The sequence below is a fragment of the Mytilus californianus genome, unplaced genomic scaffold, assembly GCF_021869535.1.
Source record: "Mytilus californianus isolate M0D057914Y unplaced genomic scaffold, xbMytCali1.0.p SCAF_15, whole genome shotgun sequence".
Taxonomy (NCBI): domain Eukaryota; kingdom Metazoa; phylum Mollusca; class Bivalvia; order Mytilida; family Mytilidae; genus Mytilus; species Mytilus californianus.
In genome coordinates this window covers 17,749,740-17,764,418 of record NW_026262637.1, presented here as the reverse complement: position 1 = coordinate 17,764,418, position 14,679 = coordinate 17,749,740, and the positions used below count along the sequence as shown (strand labels likewise).

The 14,679-nt window shown below is 31.8% G+C and overlaps 1 protein-coding gene and 1 long non-coding RNA gene across 4 annotated transcripts in view; one reads left to right on the top strand and one right to left on the bottom strand.

The window, feature by feature from the left end:
* Positions 1-14,679, bottom strand: part of LOC127725559 (uncharacterized) — a 197,229-nt gene that overhangs the window by 155,502 nt on the left and 27,048 nt on the right. For all 3 annotated transcript variants that reach the window (XR_007993036.1, XM_052232616.1, XM_052232615.1), the window contains exon 5: positions 1,009-1,362. Coding sequence is in view for 2 of the 3 variants with exons in the window: in XM_052232616.1 (XP_052088576.1) it covers positions 1,009-1,362 (354 nt within the window). In the remaining variant the exon portion in view is untranslated. The remainder of the gene's footprint in view (positions 1-1,008; positions 1,363-14,679) is intronic.
* Positions 3,172-7,296, top strand: LOC127725565 (uncharacterized). Its single transcript, XR_007993037.1, has 2 exons — positions 3,172-3,301; positions 7,207-7,296. It is a non-coding gene; the product is annotated as an uncharacterized LOC127725565 (long non-coding RNA).

The window sequence follows — 14,679 nt, the reverse complement described above, 5'->3', positions numbered from 1 at the left end:
TAAGACCTATACCAAAAATGAAATACTTAGTAGTGAAATAAGAAAACCCTAATAAGAAGCTTAAAGTTCACAAATATACACATCATCGTCAGCATGGTAGTCCATTCAATCGTCTACAAAGATTTAACACAACCATAAACTGTATTAAAAAAATGCAAGATTGTTGCCATTTTTTGGTCGATTTTCGTTGTATGTTTTTGTGTTGTAAAGTTTTGGTAAACATTATTCAAGTCTTTGGTATATACGTTAGAGCTACTAGTATAATTAAAATCCGAGTATCATCCGACAAAAGGACCCAACTCCCCAAATAATTAAATCAAAAGTAAAATTAAAAAGATAACGACACTTTAAGAAAAATATAATGGAAAAAGGCGAAAGATAGCAATAAAACAATAAAAACCTCGAAGAAAAAAAAAAAAAAAAAAGACGAAGAGAGAAAGATATTTGTGCAACTGAAATGTTTTACTAAATCGTTTCAGGTAGAAATTTAAAAAGAAATTCTAAAAGAATACGGAGTACGGGATTTATTTTATCAATCGAAGTTTTATAATTTTGAAAACGTGTACTTGAATATAACCCATTTGATTGGAACAATGATGACTTCTTAGCGTTTAATTCAACAGGAAACCAGGGTTATTTTTAGCAATTAAAATTTCACAAGTAAATGAATTTTGGGAACCTAAGGCCTCTTTGGTCGAGAAAAAAAGTCTTGAGAACTACTTCATATCTGTTCATAGTATAGTAAAATGCATGAAATAAAGAAGAAGAAATGAATGGGGTATAATTTTTATATTACATTGTATAATATCCTACTATTCGCCTTTTCATGCAAATATTAAAAACCAAACAGAGTTTCTCGCAGTCCAAAAGCTAGTACATAATATCAACAAGCATAAAGTTGCAACTGGATGAATTATTTAGAAATGCGATGCTAACAAAACTTTCATCAGTTTTAGTGCAAATTTAAGATCATGTATGGCAAATTTTAAAACTCATTTATTATCTTACCTGTAATATGTGAACGGAACAGCAAATTAACCAAACAAATGCTAGTACTATGAACAACCCACAAAATACCATCATTCCTATACTTCCTCGAAGTTGATTATGTATCAGCTCATTTTCAGTGATGTTTTTTTCCTTCGCTCGAAACTTTAATTTATCCATAGCATCTCCATCAGATGGAAGGTGTGTATAGTATACATATTCATAGTAGAAAATTATTAAAAATAGAAGTCCAATCCCAAATGATGCAGACCCACAGCAAACTGTTGGACACCAAGGAAATAGGCTATGTCGATGTTTGAAAAAGGATGAATGAGAAATGACTTGCAGCACACCTTTGTACGTGAAGTTGTTGATCTGTGAAACAAAAAAGATAATACTGCATTTAATTCATGAATTGCTAAGAAGAAAAAAAAACCTGCATGATACCGTTTTTCACCCGCACGAAATGTGTTTCTCGACCAACAGGATTAAAATTGTAAATTGATTTTATTACTTAGGCCAATAACCAGTTAATAATATCTCCCTCCTGCAAACCTTTGATTCCTTGTCCGAATTTGTCCAAATTTGTCCAAATTTGGGTATACTTAAAGTCCATTTTTGTATAATCAACTCTTCAACGTTTGAATTAGGTTTTGTATCTAAAAATATGCTGGCCTCGAGCATCACTGAAGAGACATAACTTGTCAAAATGCGCATCTGGTGCGGTAAAATTTGTGTTGTTTATGTTATTAATGACTGTCCATATACCTTTTTTTTAAAAGTGCACTTGAAAATAATAAGGATTTTTCCAACCATGATTATATTAGCTGCATTTGGTAAAACCTTTCAAATCCTTAGCACTCAATGCTCTTCAACTACGTTCTGTATTTGGTCCTTTAACGTTTTTGATTCGAGCGTCTCGTTGAGTATTTTTGTAGACGAAAAGCGCGTTTGGTGTACACAATTATAAGCCTGGTATCTTTGATGAGTGTTTTTGTGATAATATATTTAAATATATGTTGGAAAATGTAAAGAGAAGTATATGTTATCGATTTTGTATTAGAGGTATCTCATTACATTTATTTTTTAAATTGTACATTGAAGAAGGGAAAAACATAAAATATATAGGACTCCTTCAATCTGTTCACAATCTTTTCTTTCGTTTGGTCTGTCAGGTTTTTTTGTCGCGGCGTAATATAAATGTAAAAATCCCATTAAGGATATTTATGAGTGACCTTTCAACATCCATCAAACAGAAAACAACCCTGATTGCATCTTTAAACTGGTTTTTTTTCTTTTTGTGTAGTAGTTTATCTCTCTCAAAGAAATAGATTAAATAAATTATGTTTGGATGTCCGTTCTAAACTGTTTCCGAAAAACTTTTTCATTAACTGTTTTAAAATTCTCGTATTATGGATCAAGCATTAAAACGTTCATAACTAACTATTTAATAAACCTCTGAGACTTCCATTCCTTTCCTGATTTAAGACAGTAGTATAATAATTTCAACGTTTGTTTGAAAGTGTATCTCTCCAGAAACAATACATATATATCAACTAAAACATATATGCGATTTAAAGTACATGAATTATAAATCATCCGTGCTGCACGTATGCTTGTATGTTTTTATAGTTTTTTGCCAATTATAAATACAAAAGAAAACATCAAAAGTAACCTCCGACAGCAATCAACACTTAAATTGTACGTAGTGAACGTTGGTTTCATCCAAATATAAAACAAACAAATCAATTTGATTTTAAATGAATGAAACATATGTACATTAGTCAATGTTTACTGATTTTTATGTTTCAACCAAAAATAATATACTATTACTTATATTTTGATCTTTTTTTTTTTTTTTTTTTTTTACTCAAATTGATTCTTTATTGCACATATTGCTGTTTTAACAATAAAACTTGGTGTACAGCATTCCATCAAGTATCCCTGCTAAATTTACTACTAAATATCCAGGGAGAATATTCCGTAGAATTAACAATAAATAACATTGGTATAAATATCTGAATAAATAAATTACTGTTACAAACAGTCTTTATTAATACAAAATTTGTATACTATTTATATTTATAATAATATCTGTAATATTCCAATATCTATAATTACACAAGTTTGTCGGTATTTTTACGGAAATTATTCTTTACTCCGGAATTGGTTTTTTTATACCAGAAACGAAATGCGGTCAGTGACCTCGCACGTTTTTTTCAATCTTTCAATTTTGAGAATACACAATTTTCAATCCTGGTGTTTGCATATATTTTTTAATGATTTGGAAATTTGGAATAATGATTCGAAAAAGGTAAGTTGTTGTACTAATATAATTTTGTGTTTACAACTTAATTTATAATTATTAAATAGATTCGTTATTGATTTGACCCAAATAAATATTGTGTCGTGACCTTTACCTATCAAATGTTTGTAAACATTTAAAACATTGGTACAGCATCAATATATTCAAAGATCACACACACGCCTACATATACCAATGCATCTGAAGTATCCACAGGAACATACTTTGGTACATACATACTTTTGCAATTACAACATTGTACAATGTACAGCATCACATGCCTATGCTTTTTTCTACAGTACAGGTACTACAACAAAAATACTTTCTGTAGCTCTATTAATAGTACCAGCTTAATTTTATAAAATTACATCAGTTTTTGCTCAGAGTATAGAGTCCTTTTTTTTAGTAAACTATTTGATACATACATTTCATACTGTTTTATTTTGTACTCATTTCTTCATATCAGAGGTGAATTATTAAGCTAGTCCAAACAATTATGAGTCTCAAAAGACCAACCCAATCATTTTTCCCTGACACCTTCCTTCGACGTAGTTAAGCCTCACAGAAAAAGAAACTATGGCAAAATATAATGCATTAATTTCCACCTGAACATTTTTATTTTATTATCTTTAAGATACTCAAAAGTAAATTTAATAGAGTCTTTGAATTCATTTTTTAGTCTTCCTATACTTAAGACTCTTTCCCATTTTAAAAAACCGGTTGGTATTTCTATTTTTACTAGACTTAGTACAATTTTGTATATGTCTTTATTATTGATAGTTAGTACATTATTATTATCTCTAAGTTTAATTTTAGTTCGGTTAATATGGACTTAAGTTTTGAATGATTCCTCTGTTTTTAATTTGTCTGTCCATTGTTTTGGTATGGATTTTTTTAGTTTTGATAGTTCAGAAATCCAATTGCTTTTATTTCTTAATTTTGAAATAATTATTTCTTCTGATATATGTCATTTATATATAATATATCACTATCAATCCAATTATTAAAGAACAGACATTTAGCTTGAAATTTTATGGATCTATTGCCCCATATTACTTGTTTTCTGATATCTAAATAATTATCGATTTGATCATGATGATTGTTTTCATAATTGTTTACAGTTATCCATGTTTTTATCATCTCTTGATAGAAGATTGGCGTATCATTCCATATTTTTCTATCTAGAAGTTTTGTGCTATTTAGATTCATCTTGAAAATGAGCAGGTTTTTTCCAAATTTATTAAGGTGTAATTTTGATAATACAGACCAGTTTGCATTTCCTGATTGTAGTATTTTTAAAATCCATTTTAAATGTATTGATTTTATATAAGACTCCATATCAATCATTTTTAACCCCCCCTCAGAGAAATTTTTAATTATTATTGACCTTTTTATTTTATCTTTTCCTCCATTCCAAATGAATTTATATAAGATTTTATTTATATTTTGTAGATAATCTTTAGTTATGATACTGTTAGTAGCAATGTACGTTATATTTGGTAACAGAAGAGCTTTTACTATTAATATTTTTCCAAGTAGTGTTAACTTTCGTTTTGATCATCTTTCTACAAGTTTTGCTATTTTGTCTATCACCTTTTCCATATTTAATGCTTGACATTCTTTTCTGTCATACCCAAAATAGATACCGAGGCTTTTAATTGGTTTGTTTGTCCAGTTTATATTTTCATATTTATCTTTTGAACTTTTTAATCTCCCTAACCATACCCCTTCTGTTTTGTTTCTATTAAGTTTAAGTCCTGAAAAACTTCCAAATGTTTCAATTATGCTAAGAGCCAAACTTATTTCTTTTCTTGACTGTAGAAAGAGTGTTGTATCATCCGCTAATTGGCAAATTTTTAAATTACAAGATTTTCCTTCTAATTTTATTTTTATTCCTTTAAAATCTTTATTACTTCTTAGTCTTATTGCCATTAATTCTACTGTTATGACAAAAAGGAGAGCTGAAATCGGACACCCTTGTCGTATTCCACGATATATTTTGAAAGGACCTGAGACCCACCCATTATTTAAAATACATCCCTTTATGTCTTTATACATAGTTTCAACCCATCTGATAAAACTAGTTTTAAATCCAAACTTTTTCAGAGTTTCCGTCATAAATGTCCATTCTAACGAGTCAAAGGCTTTACTAAAATCCAAAAAAAGAATTGCTCCTTCTATATTAAATTTCTCAGAATAATCTATAATATCTTGTATTTGTCTGATGTTAAAACCAATATATCTGTTTTTAACATATCCGGTTTGATCTAGACTAATGATAGATGGTAGAACTTTTTTAAGTCTCTGAGCTAACACATAAGCTAATAGTTTTGTATCAATATTCAATAAAGTTATGGGACGGTAATTATTTAATGAAAGAGGGTCATTCTTTTTAAATATTAGTGAAATTGCACCTTTCTTTTGAGAGTTTGTTAATTCTTTTTTTTCATAGTTATAATTAAATACCTTGACAATAATATTTTTTAAGCTATTCCAAAATTGCCTATAAAATTCCACTGTTAGACCATCTAGACCGGGGGATTTATTTAGCTTCATTTTAAATATTGCAGCTGTACATTCAGTTTCTGTTACTTCCCCTTCACATTGATTACTATCTGAGTCTTTTAGCTTTTTTGGTAGCTCTGTTTCTTTAATATACATTTTAACATCATCATCACAAGGGTTAGTGGACTCATAGAGAGTTTTGTAGTATTTCACTTGTAGATTTAAAATTTTATCTTGGTCTGTTGTAGCAGACCCATTTTCATCATATAGTTCAGTTATAATCTTTTTTGTTTGGCGACTCTTTTCTAGTCCCAAGAAGTATGCACTATTTTTTTCTCCTTCTTCGAACCATTTTACCCTTGACCTTATTTTTTGTCCCTTAATTTTGTCTTTATACAAGCCCTCTAAATAATTTTCCACATTTTCAATTTCTTTTTGTAATTTTTGATTTATATGGGTACCATTATTTATTTCTTTGTTGAGATAATTCAGCTGTTTTTCTAAAATATTTATTTGATCTTTTTTTAATTTGGCTTGTCTTTTACAATAGCTTAAACTTGCATCCCGCACTTCTATTTTCAAGTTATCCCAAAGTATCCCCAAATCATTACAGTTAATTGATTCCTTTTCATATTTAATTATTAGATTTGTTATTATATTTACATAGTCCTCATTGTTTAATATACTGGAGTTTAATTTCCAGTAGCCACGCCCCTTATTTCCTCTATCAGTATTGATTTTTAAAGATACTGCATTATGGTCAGTTAGTTTTTGAACAATAGGTCTAATATCACAACTTTTACAATTTTTTAGTACTTCCTTGGAAATCAAGAAATAATCAATCCTGGTGGCCTCTGATCTATCTTTCCTACTCCAAGTAAATTGTTTTAGGTTTTTATTTTTGTTTCTCCAAATATCTATTAATTTACATGATTTTATAAGCCCCTTTAAACTTGTAACTGGTTTATCAAATTTTTTGGAAGATTTAGTTTTATTTTTTGTATCTATCAATGACCAGATGTCGTTGAAATCACCCCCAAGAATTGTTTGACCTAATCCATATTTATTTATATAAGATTTAACTGTTTTGAAGAAACTATTTCTTTCTCTTAATTTATTTGGAGCGTAGATGTTTACTAGCGTGTAGATATTTTCATTGATTTCAATATTAATCAGAATAAATCTCCCTTCAGAATCTTTGTGTTCATCAATAATTTTGAAATTAATTCTATCTTTTATCCATATTGCTACCCCGCGTGAATTACTTGTACCATCACTTCTGAAAAGATTCTCGCCAAATTCTTTATTCAATGTATTTTGCATTAAATTGATAAAATGAGTTTCTTGAATGAATATTACATCACATTTTTGCTGATTTGCCCAACTTACTATTTTATTTATTTTTTCAGGTTGCTGTAGGCCATTAGCATTGACCGTGCATATATGCAGATAATTTCTCATGGTGGTTTATAGTTGGATATTTTAAATTTCATACATGGTGAGTAACATTTTTTTACATTAATAATAACACATTCTATATATTTGTTCTTTGATATTATTTTTTTATTACTTTTGACTGCCTTAAAACTAAATTCGTTTAGTCCTGCTTCTTCACAAGAATAATTTAGAAGACTGTTTATATACTGATGAAACGTTTGTTTCACCTTAGTATTGACATTATACGCTTCACTGATTTCTATTAACTTTTCGAATCGTTGGTATTTAAATTTTGAATTTACATCAATCACGTCAATAACTAAGATTGTTATCACCAGTAATACCGCTTTGTTCACGTTATTCTCTATTTTTATCCTTTGTGTATTCCTGGTTGATATTTTAAGCAGTTCATTTTCCCGTGTTTTAACGTATTTAACATGTATTATTTTATCGATCTTCTCTAGCATTAGTTTTGATAACCTATGATCATGCTGATTATTTTTATCACTTTTATGGTGTTTATTTTGTATAAAAAATAGACTTCCGTGTTCCAGGTACACTCGATCTCTAGTTTCAATTTCGTTCGCTCTATATCTTGACCTCATCGTATTAATAGACTTTTTGGTCAAGGTTTTTTCGGAAGACTTTTTAAATAGGATTAATTGTTTTTCCATTTCAGGATATTTTTTATCAAATGATAAAGACATTAATTTGATTGTATTGTAACTTAACCTACATATTCTCAACCACGTGCCTGTGTTCATAAACATAAGCACATGTTGACTCAATTTATGTTTACGTGTTAGTTTGTTATTTACACGTGCACGACGCTTTATGTTTGGCTGTAAAGGTGTATACCACCACACACTTAATACAGTAAAATACAATATATACCATAAAAACATTTTGTATTCTATAATGTCTATATTACTGTTGTTAAATTTGTTTTCAACTTTTATTTTATTTAGCATGTTTAACTTAGCGCTATGGTTTACATCTTCTATAAAGATAATTGTAATAGCAAGGTATAGCTTTATACATATTTTAGACATCAGTGTTATTAAACAAATAACTACCTTTACACAACATACTATGTTTTTAACTAGACTCTCAGAATAAAAGTTCTTTGCTATATTATTACATACATGTACATTAATGTACTTTGATTCATACATATTTTGGTTATTCCTATATACAAATTGCTTAATTTTTTTATTTGTTTTTTTCTTTTTCAGGATAAAAATTTCATGAAGAATAGGCTGTTTATGATCTTCATTAGTGATATGGATTTGACTCTCTATCATTCTGCAAAGTTTAAGTGGACAACCTTCAACAGTTATGTCACACAAGCATACTAAGACATATTTCAAATAAAATATACAGTTAAAAATAAATGAAGACAGTGCTATACATACAGTTTTGTGAAGAATATGGTTTTTACAATGCATATTTTTAGATTTTTTTTTAATAATTTATAATAAAAGAATTCTAGTCTTAGATTTTGTAATTCATTTAACAAATATCAAATTAGCGCTTCTTTTTCGGCTTCTTTGCAGCCTCATCTCTTGTTGCATCATGTAAATTCTCTGTTGGAGTAACTGGAGATTTTTCAATGTTTTGTGTCCTGGTTTTTGACTGTTTTGGTGTGCTATTTGTTGTATTGCTTTGTTCATGACTAGGTTTTGTTGTCAGATACTTTGAGATACCCGGTCTCCTGTCAACACTTCCTATGTTTTTTGGTTTTTGGTTTTGTTGTTGTGAACTGTCTTTTCCGTAAGACCTTCTCTCCTGAGTACCGAGGATCAATTGCGAATGTTCCCTGTCACTATCTGACCTACTTCTATCCTCGGTATTCACGAGAGGTTTTGTCCTGCGCTGGGAATAGACTTCACTTTCTTGGAATGACTTATCACTATTATCGGTACAGTCTTTGTTGTGTTCATCATTCTCACTTGCATTGGGTACATCTTGATTGCCGACATCATCCATGTTTGTCATATATGTATCATCTTCATCATATTCACCATCCGAATGCTCATTGCACTCATATTGCTTGTGGCCTAGTTGACCACATTTTCTACACTTCCATCCATTCGGACAAGTGTTTGCTGAATGTCCTTCTTCGAAGCACTTGCTACACTTCATATTTGGTCTGTTTGTGAACGATTGGCCAAAGTGGTTGATTGTTGCCCAATATTTGCCTATCTGCAATGACTTTGGCAGCGGGGGATTAAACGGTTTGCATATTACAATCCGATCGCCTGTTCTGCAATTTGTAAGGAGGTTATCAATTCTTAATCTTTCCCTGAAATGAGTAATTACCTCACACTTGCTAGCTGTAGTTTCAAGAGTTCTAATTATCTGATCGTCATCTGCGGATAGAGGCACATTTTTGACTCGTACCTTCATTGTATCTTGTTCTTCATCCATTGTTATTTTTGGGTTTCTAGAGTACAGGGCTATAGATTTTGTTCTTATGGTTATCCCCAAGGACAGTAGATCTTTTTTGTCATATTCATTGTCGAAATATATTCGCCAGACGCCTCGAACTCTCTGTAGTCCAATTAAAGCTCTTACTGGCACCTGCTCGTTTATTGCCTTATAGACCTCTGTGTTTGTAAGAAAAAGTCGTTGGCCTTTATAATTTACAGCATTATCACCAAAGACGTCTGCTTCAAGGAGAAATATTGGTTTGACATTACCAATCTTGTAGTCATCATTTTTGCTTTTGTTTTCGCTACTAGCTGCTTCAGCATAGGAGGCAGCCATTTTGTTTTGTTCGTTTGGATTTTGTTTGTCGGTACACATCAATAAATGCTATAATTGCTTATCAGTTTTGGTATATTTTAGTCTCTATAGTACTGTAAACATATGTTGTATATGCACCACACCAATTTCATACCATACTTTAGTTGAAATCTTCTGAATATCAATTTTTTTTGCGGAGCTATGAAACACTAATCACCTTAGTTCAAGGGCCATAACTCTCTTTTTGATCTTTATTTTTATTTTGCCTTTTAATTTTTTCATCTATCTTTTTTTAATTTATTTTGTGGGAAACCTTCCCATAAAAAGAGGATACGACCCTTATACCCCCTTACGTCCATGAGCAATTCCTGCTAGGCAGAAATGCATGCAATACAATTATTATTCAAAAGTTGTAAGATTTTACCATGCAAACCGACCAAACATTTAAATGTAGGAACATTATTTTGGTTTGGTGACCTTTTTATTAACCTAAGCTACATCTATTGCCATATCTACGGATCAGCGTATCTTTTCAATAATTTTTCTATTTTGAGAGCTAAAAAATTCAACATAAACTGCGATGTTTGTCAAGAGTATGATAATTGTTAATAATTCGGGGACTACAGTTTTGTTATAGATGGGTTTTACCAATAATGTTACAGAAACAACACAGTGAATATTTCAAAATTTATTTGAGATCAATATCTGTCAACCTGAAAAATAAGTCTTACCTGATTTTATGCACAAAGACAGCTTTGGTAACCTTCAATTATGGGGATCAAATTGCATATTTTCATAATTTGTACCGTTTTTAACAGTTATCATGACACATAACATAATATCTATCAAGTTGACAAAACGTAAAATAACAAAAATACTGAACTCCAAGGAATATTCAAAACAGAAAGTCCTTTATCCAATGGCAAAATCAAAACCTCAAACACATCAAACGAATGGAAGACAACTGTAATATTGTGACTTGGAACAGGCATTTCCTTATGTAGAAAATAGTCGTTTAAACCTGGTTTTATAGCTAGCTAAACCTCTCACTGGTATGACAGTTGCATAGAATTCCATTATATTGACAACAATGTATGAGAAAAACAAACAGACATAATGGGTAAAAATGTCAAAAATTGGGGTACAGCAGTCAACATTGTGCTGTAATCTTAATAACTATTTCAACAAAGAAAAACAAAACTGGAATAAATACACTCTATAGACAAAGTAAATGAGCACAAATGAAAGACAAGAATACAAAAATTATCATAGCACAATAACATAATGGCGGAGTGTATAAATACCGAGCCACGCCAAAAGTATATTACCAAAATGGACTGAACATTAAAGGTTAAAAATTTACAAAGACAAATAAAAATAACACTATAACACGTATTTAAGATGATAAACAACGTCAGTACCTAGAATCTATATATACGTTCTTTGACATAACCCTGGTTCATTAACTTTCTGATCAGACACTGGTGACGTGTTATAAAGTCTGAGTAGCAACTGCAAGCTCATGAATACGAATGAGCTGGGAATGTATATCCCATATACGGGTGAATTTGTTATATTGCTGCTAAGTTGGGGGAAATTTATAATTTCAAAATTAAAATCGTCTCGTTTGTCATAGATTCTGGTACTGAGATGACCGCTTATGTCAAATTCGTGGTATAAGTCTAAAAATGAGGCGGAGGAAGCCATGTCTGTTGTTTGTTTAATTTCTAGTTCTGGAGGATATATGAATGGAACCAAATCAGAAAAGTGTGGATTGTTAATTGAAAATCATCATCAATATATCTGAATTTGAAATTAAATGATCTGGCTTCTGTGATCTTCTTGTTTTTTATAAGTGTCTAAAGGAACTTCGACTAATATGAAAATAAGAAGAGTTCGACAAGGAGAGGCGCATAGTTCGTTCCATTAGGAATGCCAACAATTTGTTGAAAAAGGCTACCTCCAAATTCAACAATTATGTTGTCAATAAGAAATTCAGCATACTGATCACTTGTCCCTCTGTGTAGCATATTTTACCTTTTTGTTCACTATTAAAACAATTTGCCGTATGGTATCCCAAAGCAATAAATTTATAGTGTATGCTACCATTTTTATATCGGAAAGCATTTTGGATTATTTCTTTTAGACGATTTTTCAAAATGGGGAATGGTGGTATACAGGGTTGAAAAATCAAAAGTTTTGATAGAATGAATTTCAGAGAAAGATCGAGGTTTTATATTATCCAGAAGTTCTATAGAGTTTTTTAGAATCCACATATGGTTAATACCACTACGCGAGTTTCACTGCGGACAATTGGAAATCTGATGGACAATTCCTTTGTAGAACATGCAGATGAGCCGGCAATGTACCGTTGTTTCTTTTACGCTGGATTCATTTTTATATGATTATGCTGGAGTCAACCAACTTAACTTAAATCAACACTATCTAGAGGAACACTATCGATAATCAACACTGAAATAAAAGTACATACGACCCCCACTCACCCGCCTGCATCAAAGTGGTGTCAGAAGTGAGATGTCACAGTCCAAAGTGACATCCAGGATGCGGACCTCACATTTTTTATAAACTCAATTAACTTTTATATAGAAATATATAGTACGTCAACGTATCTTGGTGGAAATTTAATTTTATTACAATACTTATTGTAGGTAAATATATTTATAGTTTAAAATAAGTCTCAACATGGCCGAGTAGCCAGATCCGGAAATCAGATTTACATCAGAGAAGAGAGAAAAAGAATCAAGACATCAGAGAAGTACAGAATTTGAAGATGCAAATGAATCTTTAAAAGAACACAGAGCAAATTTATACGCACATTTAGAGGGATATATAAATAGGGGATAGGACATGGCTGAACCAAGAGGACAAAGGGGGATGTATACTGACGGATTTCGATACAACCCACACACAGTCTCTATTAGACCGGAGCCATATGATGGGGTAGATGATTAGGAGGAATATATTTCACATTTTGAGGTGTGCACCGAGCTAGGAAGATGGCTTGAACCAGACAAAGTTTTAGCGCTAGCGGCAGCATTAAAGGGTCCAGCAAGAACATTTTACATTAGTTTGGAACAGACTGAAAAATGGGATGACGGTTTTCTGACTCAGAGGTTACGGTTACAATTTGGGAGCACAAGACAACAAAACAGATGGCTTTCTCGTCTTGAAATGAGAAAAAGAACCCAGGATAATCAATAGCGGCTTTGGTGGACTATCTGCGCCAAATGGCTAAGGGGACTTAGATAGATCTAGATGCGAGGGCTCAAGAAGTTTTGGCACTTAGCCAATTGTACAAAAGCGTGACACCTGAGGTAAAATACCAATGTACTAACCAGGGATGTAGAATTGTTGCAGGAGCTGTAGAAGAACTTGTTTCAGGAGCAAAATTTGAAGGAGCTACTTCGGCTAGAGCGTATATTTCAGAGAATAAGAGACGCCAATTTAGAGTTAAAACTCTCTAAATGCATTTTGGTTCAAGAAAAGCGTCAAATTTCTTGGACATGTTGTTTCAGAGCAGGGAGTTCAAACCGATCCTGAGATAATCGAAGCAGTTCAAAAATGGCCAGTCCCTCGGAATGCAAAGGAAATAAAAAGCTGTTTAGGACTTTGCTCCTGCTATCGAAAATTTGTTAAGGATTTTGGTGATTTATCCAAACCTTTACATAAGGCATGCGAAAAGGGGACAAAATTCATGTAGACAGAAAAACTGCCAGATAGCTTTTAACTGATTAAAACCAGCACTGACTACACCGCCAATACTAGTTCACCCATTTACAGATGTGCACTTCATTTTGGACATAGATGCAAGTATTTACGCCGTAGGAACTGGTCTGTCCAAGGAACACAATGGTTATGAGCATGTTATTGCATACATGAGCAAGGCACTCAATAAGCATGAAATTTCATACTGTACAACTCGAAAGGAGAAACTAGCTGTAATCATTGCATTAAAGAATTTTCATCCATATGTTTATTGTAGACCAGTTTTACTTAGGACTGACAATGCAGCGGTCAGTTGGCTTCAAAGTCTAAAGGATCTTACTAGCGAGATGGCTTCAGACATTAGGGACATATAATTCTAAGGTTATTCATAGGGTAGGGAGGAAACATACAAATGCTGATGCAATGCTAAGAAACCCATGTAAGTCATGTAAACGACAAGAGGACTTTAATCAAGCTGAAACTGTGATGCTGGGGAGGCAAGTTACCAGCCTGTAGAATGGCAATCAAATTTGAAAAAACAAATGGCAACAGCAAGTTACCTTGCTACACCCCTCACGGAAGCAGATGAACAAACAGATATCCAGGATACTGATAAAAAAAGGGTTAGTTCCTGGAATTATTAGAGCTGTCACTAGGAGCGAACTCAAGTAAAGACAGAACAAAATGAAAAACAATGAGGCACTTTTATGAGGTTGAAAACCATCAGAGATAAGACAACACCAATTGGAAGATGAACATATAGGAAGAGACTTTGTTGCCCTTGAAGCTGGACCTCAATAACCGCCATGGGAATGTATTTTTAGTGAACATCAGCATTAGAAAATCTTTGGGGACAATGGGACAGACTAGAAACGTATGTAGGAGTTTTATACAGAAGGTTTGGGACAAACAGTGGTCAAGAAGTCAGAAAACAAATGAATGTCCCTGGGAGCCGAAAACAAAGATCGCTT